We start from the raw sequence: 20,698 nt of genomic DNA, 5'->3' as shown, positions 1-20,698 counted from the left end.
CGAGGGACTGCCTAAGAAGAATTGAAAGATGACTCTTAAAGGGTGGTTCAGGCTGGAAGGGCCGAATGGCCTACTCCTGCTCCAATTTTTCTATGTTTCAACTTAAATCTTTCAAACTAGAATGACTTTCTTTTAGGTGTTATTAACTCCCTGTGCTTATGTTTAGCCCAAGTTGTTTGCTTTTGTTTTGTAAATTCTCTCTGCTCCTTGTAATCATCCCTTACCCTGATCATAGGGACAGAGGCAGGCCATTCAGCCCCTCAAACCTGTTCCACCATTGAATTAGATCCTGGCTGATCATACCTTAACTCCATTTACCCGCCTTGGTTCCGCAACCCTTGATACCCTTGCCTAACATAAACCTATCAATCGCAGTTTTGAGCACCCTCACTCCCCCAGTGATTTTCCGTCCATTAAGATTAAATGGACGGGAAATCAATCACTGGTGCTGGGTGGGAGTGACCCTGAGGCCTCGATATTCATGGGGAGGTGGAGAGGGTGCAGGGGAGCCTGGCAAGGCCGGGGACGTGGATGGTGCCATGGAGGCCCTGTCGATCTGAACAAGTGTTGGGCTGACAGCAGCGGCCCGTCAGCTTGACTGCATGTCAAGGAGCGGTAAGTCGCATCAAGAGGCCGCAGCCAGCTACCCATGGGGAACGGTCGTGGCTGCAAGATTTGGGGCTGGGGTGGGGGGCCGAGAGATCGGGGCCCTCTTCGGGACTGTGGGGAGGCCGAAGCTTTCCTTCCGAGGCACAAGGAGTGGTAAAAGGAGCTGATCTTGTACTGACCTTAGGCAGCCGGCAGCGCCCACCTCCTCTGACGTGCAGTTAACTTTAAGTAGCGGAGCCCAAGGTCCCTTGTCGATGGCCTGATTTGGGTTTTGTAAATTTAAAACTGGCAGGAATGGGGTCGGGCTGCTTGATCCCGATATATTAACCACCCCGATCCTCTCCTGCCCGTTGGGTGGGATTAAAACCGAGGCCCCGAGAATCTGATGTGTGATCCAGGCACACAAAGCTCTGGGTCGGGAGTGCTAATGATAACAATCTTGATTTAGTAGAGCTGACCTAACAGAAGCTAATATCTCCTGGAGCTAACAGACAGAATTTATAGAGCAAGTCAATGACTTGACCAGAGTTACACCAAGTTTCCAGAATGGGCTCTTATGCCAACCTTTAGATCATACTTTCTTGTTAAAACCTATGCGAAAGTTAACCTCATTTCAAAGATATAAATTTGAAATAATGAAATATGTTTTATCCCTTAATGGATCTTGATTATCCATTTTGTACATGAAGGAAATCTGAATTATAGTGAAAAGAATTACAGTATCGAGAGATCTGTTTTTGATCCGTTAAAAGACACTGCGACTTTGCTTTGTTCAATCTTTGTTTGTTAACTTAATTAATTTGTTGTTTTTGTCTTTACCTAGAATTTCTCCTCTGTAATCTTTGCTGGGATCGGTGTGGCAGGAGCTGCCTACTGTTTCATCGTGTCCGCAGTGGGCCTCAATCTCGGTCCAAAATGCACGACAAAGGGCAACAACAACTATACCTACCCCTTTACTGATGGGTAAGAAACCTCGCCAACTGAGACTCTCTCGGATTTGTCATCATTGTACCAGTTTGTTGAAATTCGAACTCCTCCAAAGCCCCCAAGGATACCCTGTTAGCGACACTTGTCCAATGACACAATAATAGTAGACAGGAGCAGGAGTAGGCCATTCGGTAATGTAAGCGAAGCAGGACTGTAAGGTAAACCTAAGTGACAATACTACAGCTCCAGCTAAGAGCACGTAACGTCAAGTGACTGTTACTTAGATCTGGGGCTAGCTTCTGAAATGCACGCGTGAGCTCATTTTAATCACTCTTCTATCACAACTACCCAGTCATTAAGCGCGCGTGACCATGTCAAGCTGCTTTCGTGTACTTAACGCCACTTTACACACACAGACAGTGACTGTGTGATGACATCATCCTGTCATCTCATGCACAAATTATGAAAAAATAGAATTTTATTGAGAAAATCACTGGGGATGAAGTGTCTGTGTAATTGTGGCAGTTTTAGAGTCAGTCTTCTCCTCTTAACCGAGGATGACTTGCTTCCACATTAAAAATGAGTTCTCAGGTGACTGATGAGTCCAATGCGGGGCCTACAGTCTCTGTCACAGGTGGGGCAGACGGTGGTTGAAAGGGCGGGTGGGTGGGGTGCTTGGGTTGACGTGCGCTCTTTGCGCTGCCTGCTCTTGGCTTCCACTTGCTCCTGGCGAAGAGACTCGAGGTGTTCGGCGCCTTCCCGGATGCTTCTCCTCCACTTTGTGTGGTCTTGGGCCAGGGATTCCCAGGTGTCGGTGGGGATGTTACACTTTTTCAAGGAGGTTACAGAAGCCCAATCTGGCAAATTGAGAACAACCCCCTTTAATGGTGATCGGTTTGCATGAACACTTATTCTAAATCTTGCTTTTTGCCCCATTTAAATTACATTTTGCTCCCTTCTTTCGGATCTCCCTGAGACAGCTATTCAATACTGTTCCCGTATCTAGGGATTGCCTTCTAGCAGCTGTCTCACATTTCTGAGCAGGATGCAAGCAAAAACATGTTCCCTGCATTACAATGGTGACTTCAAAAGTATTTCATTGCCTGTAAAGCGCCTGGGGACGTTCTGAGGTTGTGAACGGCACTATATAAATGCAAGTTCTGTCATTCTTTGTCGTCTGATCGGTAATCTCCCTCTCACTTCTGGCCTTCAACTTCTCGCTCTCTCTGTTTCAATCGTTCAGTATTTTAAGAACATAAGAACATAAGAAATAGGAGCAGGAGTAGGCCAATCGGCCCCTCGAGCCTGCTCCACCATTCAATAAGATCATGGCTGATCTGATCCTAACCTCAAATCTTCTATCACTCTCCATCCACCCGAACCCATGTGATCTCCCGGGAGAGGCGAAAAACCAGATAAAAAACCCAATGGCCAATTTGGGAGGAAAAATCTGGGAAATTCCTCTCCGACCCATCTAGGCGATCGAAACCCGTCCAGGAGATCACTCTGTCCCTATATTTTCTAGAGTACTTACCTTCTGTAAAGGCGATCTCCACCCCAGCCAGGAACAGGAATAAAACCATCTCCTGAAATCTAACACAGAATTAGAACACAAGAAGTAGGAGCAGAACCAGGCTACACGGCCCCTGGGCCCACTCCACTACCCACAGGGCCATGACCATTCCGAACCTAGACTCATGTCCAATTTCCTGCCCGCTCCCCGTAATTCTCTTTACTTCTAGGAAACTATCTATTTCTGTTTTAAATTTATTTAATGATGTAGCTTCCACAGCTTTCTGGGGCAGCAAATTCCACAAACCTACCACCCTCTGAGTGAAGAAGTTTCTCCTCATCAAGAGCAGCCCCTTATTCTAAGATTATGCCCCCTAGTTCTAGTTTCACCCATCATTGGGAACATCCTCACCGCATCCACCCGATCAAGCCCCTTCACAATCTTATATGTTTCAATAAGATCGCCTCTCATTCTTCTGAACTCCAATGAGTAGAGTCCCAATCTACTCAACCTCTCCTCATATGTCCATCCCCTCATCCCCGGGATTAACCGAATGAACCTTCTTTGTACTGACTCGAGAGCGAGTATGTCTTTTCTTAAGTATGGACACCAAAACTGTATGCAGTATTCCAGGTGCGGTCTCACCAATACCTTGTACAACTGCAGCAATACCTCCCTGTTTTTATATTCTATCCCCCTAGCAATAAAAGCCAACATTCCATTGGCCTTCTTGATCACTTGCTGCAGTCACTGATTCGTACTACAGTCACTGCTCACTGAACTTTCCAGTCTTGCTCCATCTAAGCTCTGAATACTTCATCCCATAGAGACTCTGCCCCCTTCCTTGCTTCCTCGCTTTGTTGAAGTCAGGACTAATTGCGCAGAGGGTTGGAGCATCCACAGTCATTTTGGCAGCTTCAGCAGCAGAGGTTGTGGGCAGGCACATCCCAGGACCCGCGTCGGAATGCACTTGCCCTCCCCCTTCTCCACTGATCCTGTTGTTACTCTAATACAATTTCTTTCTCCAGGATCTCAGAACTATGGATCACCTTAACGCTTCCATGCCTTTGTTACCTCTAGATTTGACTATTCCAACGCACTCCTGGCTGGCCTCCCACATTCCACCCTCCATAAACTTGAGCTCCTCCAAAACTCTGCCGCCCATGTCCTAATTCGCACCAAGTCCCGTTCACCCATCACCCCTGTGCTTGCTGACCTACATTGGCTCCTGGTTGAGCAAGGCCTCGATTTTAAAATTCTCAAATCCCTCCATGGCCCTCACCCCTCCCTATTTCTGTAATCTCCTCCAGCCCTACAAACTTCCGAGATCTCTGCGCTCCTCTAATTCTGGCCTCTTGTACATCCCCAATTTTCATCACTCCACCGTTGGTGGCTGTGCTTTCAGCTGCCTCGGCCCTAAGCTCTGGAATTCCCTCCCTAAACCTCTCCGCCTCGCTACCTCTCTTTCCTCTGTTAAGACGCTCCTTAAAACCTACCTCTTTGATCAAGAATTTGGTCATCTGCCCTAATATCTCCTTATGTGGCTCGGTGTCAAATTTTATTTGATAATCGCTCCTGTGAAACACCTTGGGACGTCTTGCTACATTAAAGGTGCTATATAAATGAAATTCGTTGTTGTTTTCATTGTTCAGTCTTCCCTTTCTTCTACAACCTTTAGCTTTTCAAGCCCAATCTTGAGAGGGAATTTTAAATCTCTGCACCTGACAGAAATCAGGCAGAACGGAAGTTTATATCCAAGAGGTACACTTACCGCTCATTTCCCACCCTGCGGATATTTTAACGCCGCTGCTTTCTCGAACAGCTGAGGCGCCCAGTGGACTCGGGAGGGAGTCTCATAAATATATGTATCACTGAGATAGGACCCCCATTCTATTTTAACTGCTTACTGAGTGGGGCACTCGCCGCAGATGTCCTGCTCAATAAAACCTAGCAGACACCTGGAGGAGGTCTTGCAAGGTAAGTGTAAAATTTATCTTTGCAGGGCCTGGAGGGGCATGAGGCTGCCCCCACCCCCACCCCCACCCCTTCCATCTACCAATCCCTCCCGAAACCTCCCTGCGACTTAGCTGACTACCGGCCTGGCAGCCTCTGGGCCTTCCTATCTTTGTAGGCCCAAAGTCAGTCAGATGCCTCTGGATGTAATGAGGCCGAGCTGTTAAAATGGACCGGGCCTCCCACTGCGGTTCCCAGACAGGCGGGCGGCCTGTGCTGGCTACCAGCCTGGGGGTTAAAATTCCCCATTCATTGTCATCTAACCAGTATACTCTATTGGGAAAAAGCATGGCAAATGCAATATAACGTGGATAAATGTGAGGTTATCCACTTTGGTGGCAAAAACAGGAAGGCAGATTATTATCTGAATGGCAATAGATTGGGAGAAGGGGAAGTGCAACGAGACCTGGGTGGCCTTGTGCACCAGTCGCTGAAGGTAAGCATGCAGGTGCAGCAGGTGGTTAAGAAGGCAAATGGTATGTTGGCCTTCGTAGCGAGAGGGTTTGAGTACAGGAACAAGGATGTCTTGCTGCAGTTATACAGGGCCTTGGTGAGACCACATCTTGAGTATTGTGTGCAGTTTTGGTTGCCTTATCTGAGGAAGGATGTTCTTGCCATGGAAGGAGTTCAGCGAAGATTCACCAGGCTGATACCTGGGATGACAGGAATGACGTATGAGGAGAGATTGGGTCGATTGGGCTTGTACTCGCTGGAGTTTAGAAGAATGAGAGGGGATCTCATTGAAACTTATAAAATTCTGACAGGACTGGACAGACTAGATGCAGGAAGGATGTTCCCGATGGTCGGGGAGTCCAGAACCAGGGGTCACAGCCTAAGGATAAGGGGTAGGCCATTTAGGACAGAAATGAGGAGGAATTTCTTCACCCAGGGAGTGGTGAACCTGTGGAATTCTCTACCACAGAAGGCAGTAGAGGCCAATACATTAAATATATTCAAGAAGGAGTTGGATATATTTCTTAAGGCTAAAGGGATCAAGGGGTATGGGGAGAAAGCAGGGACCGGGTACTGAATTTGGATGATCAGCCATGATCGCATTGAATGGCGGAGCAGGCTCGAGGGGCCGAATGGCCTACTCCTGCTCCTGTCTTCTATGTTTCTATGTTTCTATTCCAAAAAAAATTAATTGTCACAGCTATAGAATTCAGGCAGGCCAGCAGTGCGATTTGTCTGAGTATATAACCCCCAGGTAGTGCTGCAAAGTTAGGCTACATTTAATTGATTTCAAAGACTAAAATAATAAACAGTAGTGTTGACTCTTTACTTAAGTCTGATAAGACTCGCGGAAGATTATTGACCATTTCCCATCTGCTCAGAACAGTTAATGTTGACATCTGAGTGTAATTACACAGGTACAATCTAAATGGAGATAGTCGAGCGATATCAGAAACCATAACAGCCTGCCCCAGGCAATCCAGAAACACCAGCCCTGCTCCCATGTCCTGGTCAGACTTATCGGGAAAATCCCTTTATTTTTCCCTTGTATTTTAATTCCACTTGCTGCTACAATGAGGTGTCTTACCCTGACTGACTTCCAGTTCTATCGGCCTGGGTTCCTTCCCATGGACGATTTATCTCTGACTTTCATTTTTGCACTTTGATGAAGAAAGCCCAGCTTCCAAGTCTTTATCTGCAGTGGGCTTATACGCGCTGGAGTTTAGAAGAATGAGAGGGGATCTCATTGAAACTTATAAAATTCTAACAGGAATAGACAGACTAGATGCAGGAAGGATGTTCCCGATGGCGGGGGAGTCCAGAATCAGGGGTCACAGTCTAAGGATAAGGGCAGAGATGAGGAGGAATTTCTTCACCTAGAGAGTGGTGAACCTGTGGAATTCTCTACCAAAGAAGGCAGTAGAGGCCAATTCATTAAATATATTCAAGAAGGAGTTAGATATATTTCTTAAGGCTAAAGGGATCAAGGGATATGGGGAGAAAGCAGGGACAGGGTACTGAACTTGGATGATCAGCCATGATCTCATTAAATAGAAACATACCCAGTCTAAGATGGCCTGATCTCTGGTTGGTTCCTCGACATATTGGTCCAGGAAACCATCTCGTAAACACTCCAGGAATTCCTCCTCCACAGTATTGTTACTAATTTGGTTAGCCCAATCTATATGTAGATTAAAGTCACCCATGATGACTGCTGTGCCCTTATTGCACGCTTCTTTAATTTCCCTTTTAATGCCATCCCCAACCTCCGCCTTACTGTTTGGAGGTCTATATACTACTCCCACTAACGTTTTCTGCCCCTTGGTATTTTTCAATTCTACCCATACAGATTCCACATCATCAGAGCTAATATCCTTCCTTACAATTGTGTTAATCCCTTCTTTAACCAGTAATGCTACCCCACCTCCCTTTCCTTTTTGCCTATCTTTCCTGAATATTGAATACCCCTGGATGTTGAGTTCCCAGCCTTGGACATCCTTGAGCCACGTTTCCGTAATCCCAACCAAATCATATTCGTTTACCTCTATTTGCGCAGCCAATTCATCCACCTTATTACGAATGCTCCTCGCATTAAGACACAAAGCCTTCAGGCTTATTTTTTTAATGCTCTTAGACCTATTAGAATTATTACTTACTGTGGCCATGTTTGATTTAAACCGTTGATTTCTCTGACTGCCACTTTTGTTTTTCTCCTTCCTTTCTTTTGCTTTTATCCTTGTTTCCCTTTCCTCTGTCCCCCTGCTCAGGTTCCCAATCCCCTGCCATCTTAGTTTAAACCCTCCCCCAGAGCACTGGCAAACACTCCCCCTAGGACATCGGTTCCAGCCCTGCCCAGGTGCAAACCGTCTGGTTTGAACTGGTCCCACCTCCCCCAGAACCGGTTCCAATGTCCCAGGAACTTGAATCCCTCCCCCTGGCACCATCCCTCCAGCCACATATTCATCTGAAATATCCTTCTATTTCTACTCTGGCTAGCACATGGCACTGGTAGCAATCCTGAGATTACTACCTTTGAGGTCCTATTTTTTAATTTACCTCCTAACTCCCTATATTCAGCTTTTAGGACCTCATCCCAGTTTTTACCTATATCGTTGGTACCTATATGCACCACGACAACTGACTGTTCACCCTCCCCTTCCAAAATGTTCTGCAGCCGCTCTGAGGCATCCTTGACCCTTGCACCAGGGAGGCAACATACCATCCTGGAGTCTCGTTTGCGGCCGCAGAAATGCCTATCTATTCCCCTTACAATAGAATCCCCGATTACTATAGCTCTACCCCTCTTTTTCCTCCCGTCCTGTGCAGCAGAGCCACCTCTGGTGCCAGGAAGTTGGCTGCTGCTGCCTTCCTCTGATAAGCCATCCCCCCCAACAGTACTCAAAGTGGTGTATCTGTTTGAGAGGGGGATGTCCACAGGGGACCCCTGCACTACCTGCCTGCGCCTAGTGCTCTGCCTGTTGGTCACCCGTTCCCTTTCTGCCTGTCCAACCTCTACCTGCGGTGTGTCCAACTCCCTAAACGTGCTATTCACGACTTCCTCAGCATCGTGAACGCTCCAGTATGCATCCAATTGCAGCTCCAGCACCGCAATGTGGTCTGTCAGTAGCTGCAGCTGGATACACTTCCTGCACACGTAGTTGTCAGGGAAACAGGAAGTGTCCCTGAGTTCCCACATTGCGCAGGAGGAGCATACCACGTGGCCGGGCTGTCCTGCCATGACTTACCCTTTAATTAATTGAAATTAAATTAAATCAAATCAATCCCACCAATTACACTACAGTTAAATGGTTTACCAACAGTCCCTGCTACACCAGAGCGACCTTAGTAACTATAAACCTATAAACCACAGAGTTAAAGTTTAAAAAGAGAGAAATACTCACCAACCAATCACTTACCTGCTTTCTGGTGACGTCACACTTTGATTACTTTTTACTTCTCTCCCTCCCTCTGAGCTCGGAGACTGCAGATTAGTACGCTCTGAGGCCTACCTGGTCTCGGAGCCGCTTTTTAATCTGCCGCCGCTCAGCCGCCTCATCCCTCGCAGGTCCGCCCGCCTGCCGCCGCTGCTCTGAGGCCTACCTGGTCTCGGAGCCGCTTTTTAAACTGCCACCGCCTCGGTCGCCTCGTCCATCACAGGTCCGCCCGCCTGCCGCCGCTGCTCTGATGCCTACCTGGTCTCGGAGCCGCTTTTTAAACTGCCGCCGCCTCGGTCGCCTCATTCCCCCGCAGGTCCGCCTGCCTGCCGCCGCTGCTCTGAGGCCTACCTGGTCTCGGAGCCGCTTCTTAACCGCTGCCGTTCAGCCGCCTCGTCCCTCGCAGGCCCACCCGCCTGCCGCCGCTGCTCTGAAGGGCAGAGCAGGCTCGAGGGGCCGAATGGCCTACTCCTGCTCCTATCTTCTATGTTTCTATGTAACTTTGAAAACGGAATTGAATCTATACTTGAAAAGGAAAAATTTGCAAGGGAAGCGGGACTAATTGAGTAGCGCCTTCAAAGAGACACGATGGGCCAAATGGCCTCCTTCTGTGCTATATGATTCTATAAATGGGTTTGCTGACTGGTTTTCAGTCATTATAGAATCATAGAAAGTTACAGCATGGAAGGAGGCCATTTTGGCCCATCGGTCCCACGCCGGCCCTGCAGGTTAGAGCATCCCAAGTGCACATCCAAGTACTTTTTAAATGTGGTTCGGGTTCCTGCCTCTACCACCCTTTCAGGCAGTGAGTTCCAGACCCCCACAACCCTCTGGGTGAAGAAATTTCCCCTCAAATCCCCTCTAAACCTCCCACCAATTACTTTAAATCTGTGCCCCCCTGGTTTTTGACCCCTCTGCTAAGGGAAATAGGTCCTTTCTATCCACTTTATGCCCCCTCATGATTTTATACACCTCAATAAGGTCTCCCCTCAGCCTCCTCTGTTCCAAGGAAAACAGACCCAGCCTATCCAGTCTTTCCTCATAGCTAAGATTCTCTACTCCCGGCAACATCCTTGTAAATCTCCTCTGTACCCTCTCTAGTGCGATCACGCCTTTCCTGTAATGTGGTGTTTTTGTCTCTTTGCTTTGGCAGCAATTACCTGGGAAATCACACCATGTGGGAAGAGTGCAAGTTGCCCCCCAATATAGTCACCTGGCACGTCACGTTGTTCTCTCTCCTGTTGGTGATGAGTGGAGTTCAGCTGGCTCTTTGTGCCATTCAAGTTGTCAACGGACTGATTGGATTTATCTGCGGAGAATGCAGCTGCTGCTCCTGCTGCGGTTCAGGTAACCCCACATCATTACTTCGCTGTTAAAGATTACCTTCTCATTTCCCCACCAGTTTTGTTCCAAAGAAAATTATGTACTTTATAGCTGGCAGTAAAATAAGATTAAACAGCTGCAGCAAATATATAGGCTTGTTATGCTATTAAATATATATGTGTTTATGAGGCAAAGATAATCCTTATTTGCCTTCTCTGCAGGGGGGATCTGTTTTGGTTGTGTTCGAAACAACCAGGTTGCAATCGTACCGTGTCCTGATTAGTAACAGATGGGTTAACGTTCATTAACACATTCCCATGTCCACTATTGTAAGAAAGAGTTCAGCCTGTTTGAAATGAAGAGTTAATGCTGTCATTAACATAATGGGCAAAGGAAGTTCAGACAAGCAGGTTAACATGATCATTACTAACGTCGCGCAGCCTCACGGAGCAGTAACAATTTGGAGTTTAGGACAATTGCTGGTGAAACAGAACACACGTGCTTGGTGTAGATTGGCACATTGCACACGGTGGTTCGGTGCAGAGCACTGGGCTAGGCTTCATGGTTTGGTGCAGTTTGGTTTGGTTACTTCCTCAGTATAGAACAATCGGTGGCTCGGTGTAGATTGGGTGGCCTACCTTGCTTCATGCCTCCATTGTACCACTACTACAACATGCCTTTTTTTAAAAAGGGACTAACTGTTAGCACGGGAATGGTTTAATTTCTTTTAAGCTGCTGATGCGTGTCCCTATGTTGGTGAGACACTCTGCTGAGGTGAAAGGCCTCTTTTAAAAAATTATATCAAAGTACTTTCCACTCCATCCTATCTAAGCCTTCCTACAAAATGTGCTGCATTCTGACAAAAACAGATGACACTCATCTTATTTCCAGGCCTCTGCCACTCTGTAACTGACTAGCTTGGCAGGGGGGTGGGAACCTAATATAGAGTCAATAGGGAGGGAAGAAAAACTGGAATTGGAAAACAAAAATGTAGAAAGTAAACTGGAAGGATAGAGGAATCAAGGGCTAGATAGTAGTCAACAAGGAGGTTTGCCTGTACTATGGTATATACTTCAATACAAGGAGTATAGTGAACAAGGCAGATGAGCTGAGGGCACAGGTGGATACTTGGGACTATGATATTATAGCTATTACAGAGACGTGGCTGAAAGAGGGGCAGGTATGGCAGCTTAACATTCCTGGTTACAGGATTTTCAGACGGGATAGAGAGGGAGGTAAAAAGGGAGGGGGGTCACGGTATTGATTAAAGAAACTACAGGAAACTATCTTTTTACCGGCACCTAAATAACCGGAGATCTCTCTTAACCGGCAAAATTCAGGAGTAGGTTCAGGTAAGTTCATATTAGTGGCCGTGTAACCGGGGTTCCTGAATCTGTGGCCGTGTACTGGGCTCTCATACCTTGGTAACTATACCTCTCTGTAATCCGGACTTTTTGATCAACCGGCACCACGCCGGTCCCGTCGGTGCCGGATAAAAAAGAGTTTCCTGTATTACAGCTGTGAGGAGGGATGATATATGTTGGAGAGATCATCAAACAAGGCCATATGGGTCGAATTGAAAAACAAAAAAGGGGCGATCACACTGCTGGGAGTGTACTACAGACCCCTAAACAGTGAGAGGGAGATAAAAGAACAAATATGTAGACACATTTCTGAGAAGTGCAAAAACTATAGGGCAGTAATAGTAGGGGATTTCAACTACCGCAATATTAACTGGGATAAAATTAGTGTGAAGGGTATAAAAGGTGTGGAATTCCTAAAATGCATCCAGGAGAACTTTTTTAGCCAGTATGTAGCAAGCCCAACAAGGGAGGGGGCGGTTCTGGACTTAGTTTTAGGGAATGAAGCTGGGCAGGTAGAAGGCGTATCAGTGGGGGAGCATTTTGGTGCTAGTGACCATAATTCTGTTAGATTTAAGATAGTTATGGAAAACGACAAGGATAGACTAGGAATAAAAATGTTAAATTGGGGAAAAGCAAATTTTGCTAAGCTCAGAGGGGATTTAGCCATAGTGGACTGGAAACAACTACTTGAAGGTAAATCAGTGGGAGGCATTCAAGGAGGAGATCCGGAGGGTTCAGACCAAACATGTGCCCTTAAAGAAAAAAGGTGGGACTAACAAATCTAGAGCCCCCTGGATGTCTAGAGAATACAGGGTAGGATAAAGAAAAAAAGGGAGGCATATGACAGATACTGAGGGCTAAATACTGCAGAATCTTTAGAGGAGTACAGAAAGTGCAGGGGTGCAATTAAAAAGGATATTAGGAAAGCAAAGAGAGAGCATGAAAAAATCTTGGCAAGTAAAATCAAGGAAAACCCAAAGATGTTTTATAAATATATTAAGAGTAAGAGGATAACTAAAGAAAGGGTAGGGCCTATTAGAGATCATGAGGGTAATCTGTGTGTGGAGACTGGAGACATCGGTAGGGTTCTTAATGAATACTTTGCGTCTGTTTTCACAAAGGAGAGGGGATGAAGCAGACATTGCTATCGGGGGAGAGGAGTGTGAAATATTAGATGAAATAAACATAGTGAGAGAGGAAGTATTAAGGGGTTTAGCAGCTTTAAAAGTGGATAAATCCCCAGGCCCTGATGAAATGTATCCCAGGCTGTTAAGAGAAGCAAAAGAGGAAATAGCAGAGGCCCTGACCATCAATTTTCAATCCTCTCTGGCTTCAGGTGTGGTACTGGAGGACTGCTAATGTGTTTGTTTAAAAAGGGAGAAAAGGATAGACCGAGTAATTACAGGCCAGTCAGCCTAACCTCGGTGGTGGGAAAATTATAGGAAAGAATTCTGAAGGACAGGATAAATCTTCATTTAGAAAGACACGGATTAATCAAGGATAGTCAGCATGGATTTGTTAAGGGAAGGTCGAGTCTGACAAACTTGATTGAATTTTTTGAGGAGGTAACAAGGAGGGTGGATGAGGATAATGCATTTGATGTACTGTATATGGACGTTAGCAAGGCTTTTGATAAGGTTCCACATGGCAGACTGGTCACGAAGTTAAAAGCCCATGGGATCCAGGGCAAAGTGTCAAGTTGGATTCTAAACTGGCTCGGAGACAGGAAGCAGAGGCTTTTGTGACTGGGCGGCTGTTTCCAGTGGGACTCCGCAGGGCTCAGTACTAGGTCCCTTGCTTTTTGTGGTATATATCAATGATCTAGACTTGAATATAGGGGGTTTGATTAAGAAGTTTGCAGATGATACTAAAATCAGCTGTGTGGTTGATACTGAAGAAGGAAGCTGTAGACTGCAGGAAGGTGTCAATAAATTGGTCAGGTGGGCAGAACAGTGGCAAATGGAATTCAATCTGGAGAAGTGTGAGGTAATGCATTTGGGGAGAGCTAACAAGGAAAGGGAATACACATTAAATGGTAGGACACTGAGTAGTGTAGAGGAACAAAGGGACTTGGAGTGCAGGTCCACAGATCCCTGAAGGTAGCAGGCCAGGTAGATAAGGTGGTTAAAAGGGCATATGGAATGCTTGCCTTTATTAACCAAGGCATAGAATACAAGAGCAGGGGGGTTATGCTTCAACTGTATAAAACACTAGATAGGCCTCAGCTAGAGTACTGCGTGCAGTTCTGGTCACCACATTACAGGAAAGATGTGATTGCACTAGAGAGGGTACAGAGGATATTTACAAGGATGTTGCCAGGAGTAGAGAATCTTAGCTATGAGGAAAGACTGGATAGGCTGGGTCTGTTTCCCTTGAAACAGAGGAGGCTGAGGGGAGATCTTATTGAGGTGTATAAAATTATGAGGGGCATAGGTAAAGTGGATAGAAAGGACCTATTTCCCTTAGCAGAGGGGTCATAAACCAGGGGGCACAGATTTAAAGTAATTGGGGGAAGGTTTAGAGGGGATTTGAGGGGAAATTTCTTCACCCAGAGGGTTGTGGGGGTCTGGAACTCACTGCCTGAAAGGGTGGTAGAGGCAGGAACCCTAACCACATTTAAAAAGTACTTGGATGTGCCCTTGGGATGCTCTAACCTGCAGGGCTACTGACCAAGAGCTGGGAAGTGGGATTAGGCTGGATAGCTCTTTGTTGGCCGGCGCGGACACGATGGGCCGAAATGGCCTCCTTCCGTGTTGTAACTTTCTATGAATCTATGATTCAGAAGTGCACATATTCCTTGGGCATTCTACTGATCTTCCACCAAAGTTCTGGTGGGAGAACTGGCAGAAAAATAAAGAACTTGTATTTATATAGCGCCTTCATAATCTCAGGATGTTCCAAGACACTTTATGGCCAATGAAGTACTTTTGAAGTGTAGTGACTCTGGTAATGTAAACTGCAGCCAGTTGGCACACAGCAAGGTCCCACAAACAGCAATGAGATCATGACCAGAATGTCTGTTTTTAGTGATCTTGGTTGAGGGATAAATATCGGGAGAACTCCTCTGCTCTTCTTTGAAATAGTGCTGTGGGATCTTTTATCTCCACCTGAGAGGGCAGACGGGGCCTCAGTTTAATGTCGCATCTGAAAGACGGCACCTCCAACAGTGCAGCACTCCCTCAGCACTGCACTGGAGTGTCAGCCTAGATTTTTGGGCTCAAGTCTCTGGAGCGGGACTTGAACCCATGACCTACTGACTCAGAGGTGAGAGTGCTACCCACCGAGTCACGGCTAAGTAGACCGGTAGAACCTGCAAGTAATTTGAGGGACCCAGAGCGGTTTTGCTTTCCTATTTTCCAGCCCTGTGAGAAAACACTTGACACTTTAATATCTGCGATCAGAAATGCATCTTGGCAATCAGTGGCGTAGCTAGGAATGGAAATTTGGGTGGGCCCCATAGGTCTGAGGTTAGAGCGAGTCGTTTACATTGCGCTGCACAAACAACCCAAGTCATCGCTTTGTTTTAAATGCCGCTCCCTCCCAATCACCCCAGTGGACGCCGTCTTGTAGCATTTGAGAGGCAGATGCACAGGACGGTGCATTCAGAGGTAGGCCCCATGTCGGCTCATTGTTCCCTTACCATTGTTCCAACCACCTATTCCAGTGGCCCGTCCACCTCGGAACTGGACTTTGCTGCTCTGCTCGTGCCTGACTGCTAACTCTGGGGGGGGGCATCTATGCTACGCTCCTCTGCTGCTGCATTTCACCTGAGTGGCATTCATGCAGGCTCAGATTTGGGAGGGGCGGGGTGGGAGTGGGGGGGTGGGGGGTGAGTGTTGTTGGGTGTGGGTGCTCATTGGGTGGTGGGGGTTGGGGAGGGAGGGTTGTTGGGTGTGGGTGCTCAATGGGGGGTGGGGGGTGAGTGTTGTTGGGTGTGGGTGCTCAATGGGGGGTGGAGGGTGAGTTGTTGGGTGTGGGTGCTCAATGGGGGGTGGAGGGTGAGTGTTGTTGGGTGTGGCTGCTCATTGGGTGGTGGGGGGTGAGTGTTGTTGGGTGTGGGTGCTCAATGGGGGGTGGGGGGGTGAGTGTTGTTGGGTGTGGGTGCTCATTGGGTGGTGGGGGTTGGGGAGGGAGGGTTGTTGGGTGTGGGTGCTCAATGGGGGGTGGGGGGTGAGTGTTGTTGGGTGTGGGTGCTCATTGGGTGGTGGGGTTGGGGAGGGAGTGTTGTTGGGTATGAGTGCTCATTGGGTGGTGGGGGGTGGGGAGGGAGGGTTGTTGGGTGTGGGTGCTCATTGGGTGGTGGGGGTTGGGGGGTGAGGGTTGTTGGGTATGAGTGCTCATTGGCTGGGCTGTGACCCTCTGAGGCCCAATTGTGGCTGCACCTCTGATATGAAGCATTAACAGCTGTGTTGAATGATTTATTGAAGAAAGCCTTTTTGACTCACGCTTCACAGCAGCGACTTGGGTTTGAATCCAATAGACTGATAGAATGGAAGTTTCCTCTCTCTGCTCATTGTAAGAGTTTGAAGGAAAAGAGTTTTTGGGCACTTAGCCCAAAGCAGTTCCTTCCGAGCATGCAACTACAACATAAACTGCTTCTAATTTGGTGCAAATTGGCACCTCATCTCATTCAGAGATAGCACAAGGATGATTGGAGTGTAGCGGGTGTTACATAGAATTACTGGCATATGTTGATGTTTATACTCTACACAAGCCTCCTCCCACTCTAAATATCTCTTCTCACCCTGCCCCCTTTTCCCTCTATTCCCTTCTCCCTCATGTATGCATCAAGCTTAAATGTGTTAACGCTAATTTGCTTCTTCCGCTCCATGTGGCACGAGTTCCACAGATTCTCACCACTCTGCGAAAGAATATTTTTACAGAATATTTTCTTGGGTACTTTTCTGAAGTTGGGGGAAAAGTAACATTCTTGAGCCTGGGTAAATAATCTGTACAGCATTGTGAATAGATGAATTTAAGATCATTGGCAAAAGGACCAGAGGGGAGATGAGGAGAATTTTTTTTTTACACAGTGAGTTGTTGTGACCTGGAATGCACTGCCTGAAAGGACAGTGGAAGTAGATTCGATGGTAACTTTCAAAAGGGGATTGGATAAATACTTGAAATGGAAAAAAATTGCAGGGCTATGGGGAAAGAGCAGGGGAGTGGCACTAAATTGGATCGCTCTTTCAAAGAGCCGGCACAGGCACGATGGGCCAAATGGCCTCCTTCTGTGCTGTAAGATTCTATTAGTTTTTCAGGGTACCAACTATATGTGTTGAATATTCTGCTTCACAAAACACTGACCTAAGCAGAAATGTGTTGCGTTAATAAACTATGGCAACCAATTTACTCTGATCATGGTTAACTGTCGCAATTCTTGCTCAGTATAAATATGGGGATAGATTGTCCGCAACTCCCACCAATTGTCAAATGGATCTGGGGGAGGGTGCGTGTGGAAACTTGCTCTGTCGCGTCCCACCTCCCCCCAGCCCCAGTTTCCCAGTGGGTGAATACAGCTGTCCAAAATGAGCCTGCGCACATGTTGCAGGTGCGCACAATTTAAATTCACATGACGGAGACGTGGCTTCTGTCTTACCTCCTGCTCTGATTGGACGCTGAGCACTATGGGGTAGAATTTCGACCTGGGTGGCAGAGCTAAGCGGGCGTAATCGCGTCGGCCGCCCGTTATACGCCCCGCCCGATATTCAAGCGTATTGAAGCCAATGGAGCTGAATTTTGGACAGGGAGTATAACGGGTGGCTGAGTCAAGCCCGTTTCGTGCCAGCGCAAATTCCAACAGGAATTTCCATCGCTATGGCTCTTTGTTGGGCCTCAGCGTCCAGCGTCGTGAGGTTGGCAGAGAGGGGCTCCTAGCGATGAGCGGCCTGTGCTCGAGGCCCCATAGTCTTGCTCCTCTGGAGATGTCCCCCACTCCCCCGCCACTTCCAACACCCCGCACCCCGCAATTTGAAAATCCAGGCCACGGTTTATATAAATAACTATATGTTTCACAGATATCAATGAACGATTTCGTTTTTTTAAAATATGCCGTTTTTAATAAATCTATTTCTCTCTCTATAGCCTAACGGTGCCACAAGGTGAAGCGGATTGCTCGAAACCTGCACGGGCTGTCCGATAATTGGGGCTAAACAGCTGCAGGAAACTTTCTTTTGACTCTCTTTGCCACATGGACTTGCAGTACCTCCGAGGAAAAACACACGTAGATTTTATTTCATTTCCCGAAGAAACCTGCTGATGCCGGAATTCGGAAGCGAGCCTATTGAATTCGTGTGGTGTTCCTCGGGCAACGATTTTAAGGGAGGCATTAACCTGTTTAGTTTCAACTGGTTTTAAAGTAGAGGAATCTCATCCGAAGGCTGTAGGCCTTCGTGCGTTAATATCGCTAACAGTCATTTCTGAGTCACTAAAGCAATGTTCATTTCACTTTGGCTTGAGAGGACCCTGCTAAAAAAAATACTGTATGTGTGCGTAAAAACAGGTGTGTAAAGTTTATTTCTTACACGAGCTGACTCACTAACATAAGGCTCTGGGTTTAGGTCTTCAGCTCACCGCCTCGGGTGTAAAACTGGTTTTGTGGATTGTCCACCCCTTATAGAAAGTGCCCGATATTCGCTTCCATGGACTTCAATGGGTAGAAACTCGGGCAGATTCTACTGTATAATGATCCGATCCGGAACGCCAGCTTAACGCCCAGGCGGTGAGTTGGAAAACCTGCCCCCACTGTGTGTCAAAATCCAACTTTTTCCGGGCAGCTGACACTGATTTCAACTTCCACTTGAACATTCGGGTATCTTGAAGATGTTGGAAAAGAGGATTCATAATATTTTGTCATGTACTTTAGAACAGAAAGAGTCTCGCAAATCACAACAGACGGGAAAGTCTCAGCTAACAGGGTAATCAGCCCATCCATGATGGGCCGAATGGCCTCCTTCTGTGCTGTATTATTCTATGATTCTAAAATGAGATTACAGTGAAACTTGCTGTTAAGGCCATTTGTCCATTGCAGCCACCAACAGTAACAATGAGAAGCGTCTGTAATTGAGGTTGGATTAATGCGCAATTGGTTGCTTATTTCATGCTTTGGTGGTTAAAAGAAATGATGCATTGATAGAGGCTGTGTGGTAGTTACCATGTTAGGAGGTGGACTTCTGGTCAAGAAAGCTGTGTGAAGACTAAAGACAGAAAACACTGGTCAGGCAGCATCTGTGGAGACAAGAGATGAGCTAACATTTTGGGCGTGGACTCTTCTTCAGAACCAATGCCTATTTGGAATCCACACCTTGAGATGGCTACAGATGAGAGAACTTACCAGTCTTGGCTGATTTTCTCTAGAAGGGGATGGAAATTTTCCTGGGGATGGGAGGGGATGGGGGTCCCTTTCCTGCCCCATTCCAGTGGAACTTCTGTCTATTTGTAGCAGTAAAGGAATTGGAGACATCTGCTGAAATAACCAAGTGCTGTACCCATGGCCCTTGAGAGGGTGCAGAGGAGATTTACCAGAATGGTTCCGGGGATGGGGGATCTTAGCTACAAGGACAGGTTGGAGAAGCTGGATTTGTTTTCATTAGAGCAAAGGAGGTTGAGGGGGTGATTTGATAGAGGTGATGACCTGGAATTCGCTGCCGACGGAAGTGGTGGAAGCGGAGACACTCAATGTTTTCAAGGGGAGACTGGATAGGCACTTGAGGGAAATAAACTTGCAGGGCTACGGGGATAGAGCGGGGAGGAATGGGACTGACTGGATTGCTCTGCAGAGAGCCGGCATGGACTCGATGGGCCGAATGGCCTCCTGTGCCGTGATAACTCTTGGTGCCCGAGGCAGAGTGGGTAACTGTGGGGGTGATTTCTTCTGGGTTACAATGTGTAGCAACGTCATGAACGAGTTTCCCTTTTTGACGCATTCATAATTTCATTTTCAGTAGTGTCCAGAGAAAACCTTCTCACATCTGTTTGTCGTGCAACTAAATCTGGTGGCCAGAGGAGCTCTTCCCCACAGATGAGTGAAAAAGAAATGTTCTTGAAACATATATTTTTATCCTCCTAATTAAAGAAGAAATAATTACATAAAATTTTACAGCACAGGGACAAGTCATTTGGCCCAATTGGTCTATGCTGGTCTGTATGCTCCCACTCTACTTCATCTCAACCTTTAGAAAAGTGGGAAGAAGTCTCCACTTTTCATCCAGAAACACAGGCAGATAAGTGTTCTGTGAGCCTGATCCCAGATAGCTATGTTTAATCCAACTTTTGGTGCACTATGACCTTTAGATCATTCCCTAACCTCTTGTTTTGAGGATCTGCGTCTTATGAAAAATGAGAGCTTGCTGTAATAAATGAAAGTGCACAAATCAAGTTTTGTATTATATTTATGGTGAACTATTAAACACTCATTGGAGTCTTTGCTTCTCTCTGTTATAATTGTTCATTTTATTTGAGAAAAAGCAGTCTGGAATTCTCACATTATCTTTTCAGTAACCATGATCAATTGTACTTAGAGCTGATCAACAACAACTAGCATTTATATAGCGCCTTTAACGTCGTAAAAATGTCCCAAGGCGCTTCACAGACAGAATTTGACACCTAATAAGGAGATAGTAGGACAGGTGACCAGAGGTAGGTTTTAAGGAGCATCTTAAAGGAGGAGAGAGGCAGAGAGAGAATTCCAGAGCTTAGGACCTAGACGACTGAATGCATGGCCGCCAATGGTGGGGTGAAGGAAATTGGGGATGAGCAAGAGGCCAGAGTTGGAGGAACGCAGAGATCTTGTCAGATTGCAGGGCTGGAGGAGGTTAGAGAGATAGGAAAGAGTGAGGTCATGGAGGGGTTTTAACACAAGGATGAGAATTTTAAATTTGAGGCATTGCTGGACCGGGAGCACAGGGGTAATGAGTGAACGGGACTTGGTATGAGCTAGGATACAGGCAGCAGAGTTTGGGATGAGCTGACGTTTATGGAGGGTGAGCTATACCTAAGCATCGCAAATGCTATCACAATGATAAAAAAAAGGAATGAGACCTGAATTGAGGGATCATAGGCCT

At 46.8% G+C, this 20,698-nt stretch overlaps 1 protein-coding gene across 1 annotated transcript in view; it reads left to right on the top strand.

Annotated features, from left to right (window-relative positions):
* The window catches only part of LOC147115527 (transmembrane 4 L6 family member 4-like), a 28,939-nt gene extending 8,871 nt beyond the window's left edge, over positions 1 to 20,068 (top strand). Inside the window, exons 3-5 of the mRNA XM_085989829.1 lie at positions 1,433 to 1,572; positions 10,103 to 10,296; positions 17,721 to 20,068. Of these exons, the coding sequence (XP_085845955.1) occupies positions 1,433 to 1,572; positions 10,103 to 10,296; positions 17,721 to 17,725 (339 nt within the window). The 3' untranslated portion in view covers positions 17,726 to 20,068. The remainder of the gene's footprint in view (positions 1 to 1,432; positions 1,573 to 10,102; positions 10,297 to 17,720) is intronic.
* Positions 20,069 to 20,698: the final 630 nt, after the last annotated feature.

This window comes from Somniosus microcephalus, chromosome 6 (genome assembly GCF_052327205.1).
Source record: "Somniosus microcephalus isolate GS21.2 chromosome 6, FLI_Smic_1.0, whole genome shotgun sequence".
Lineage (NCBI taxonomy): Eukaryota > Metazoa > Chordata > Chondrichthyes > Squaliformes > Somniosidae > Somniosus > Somniosus microcephalus.
This window is presented reverse-complemented; position numbering and strand designations above follow the sequence as displayed.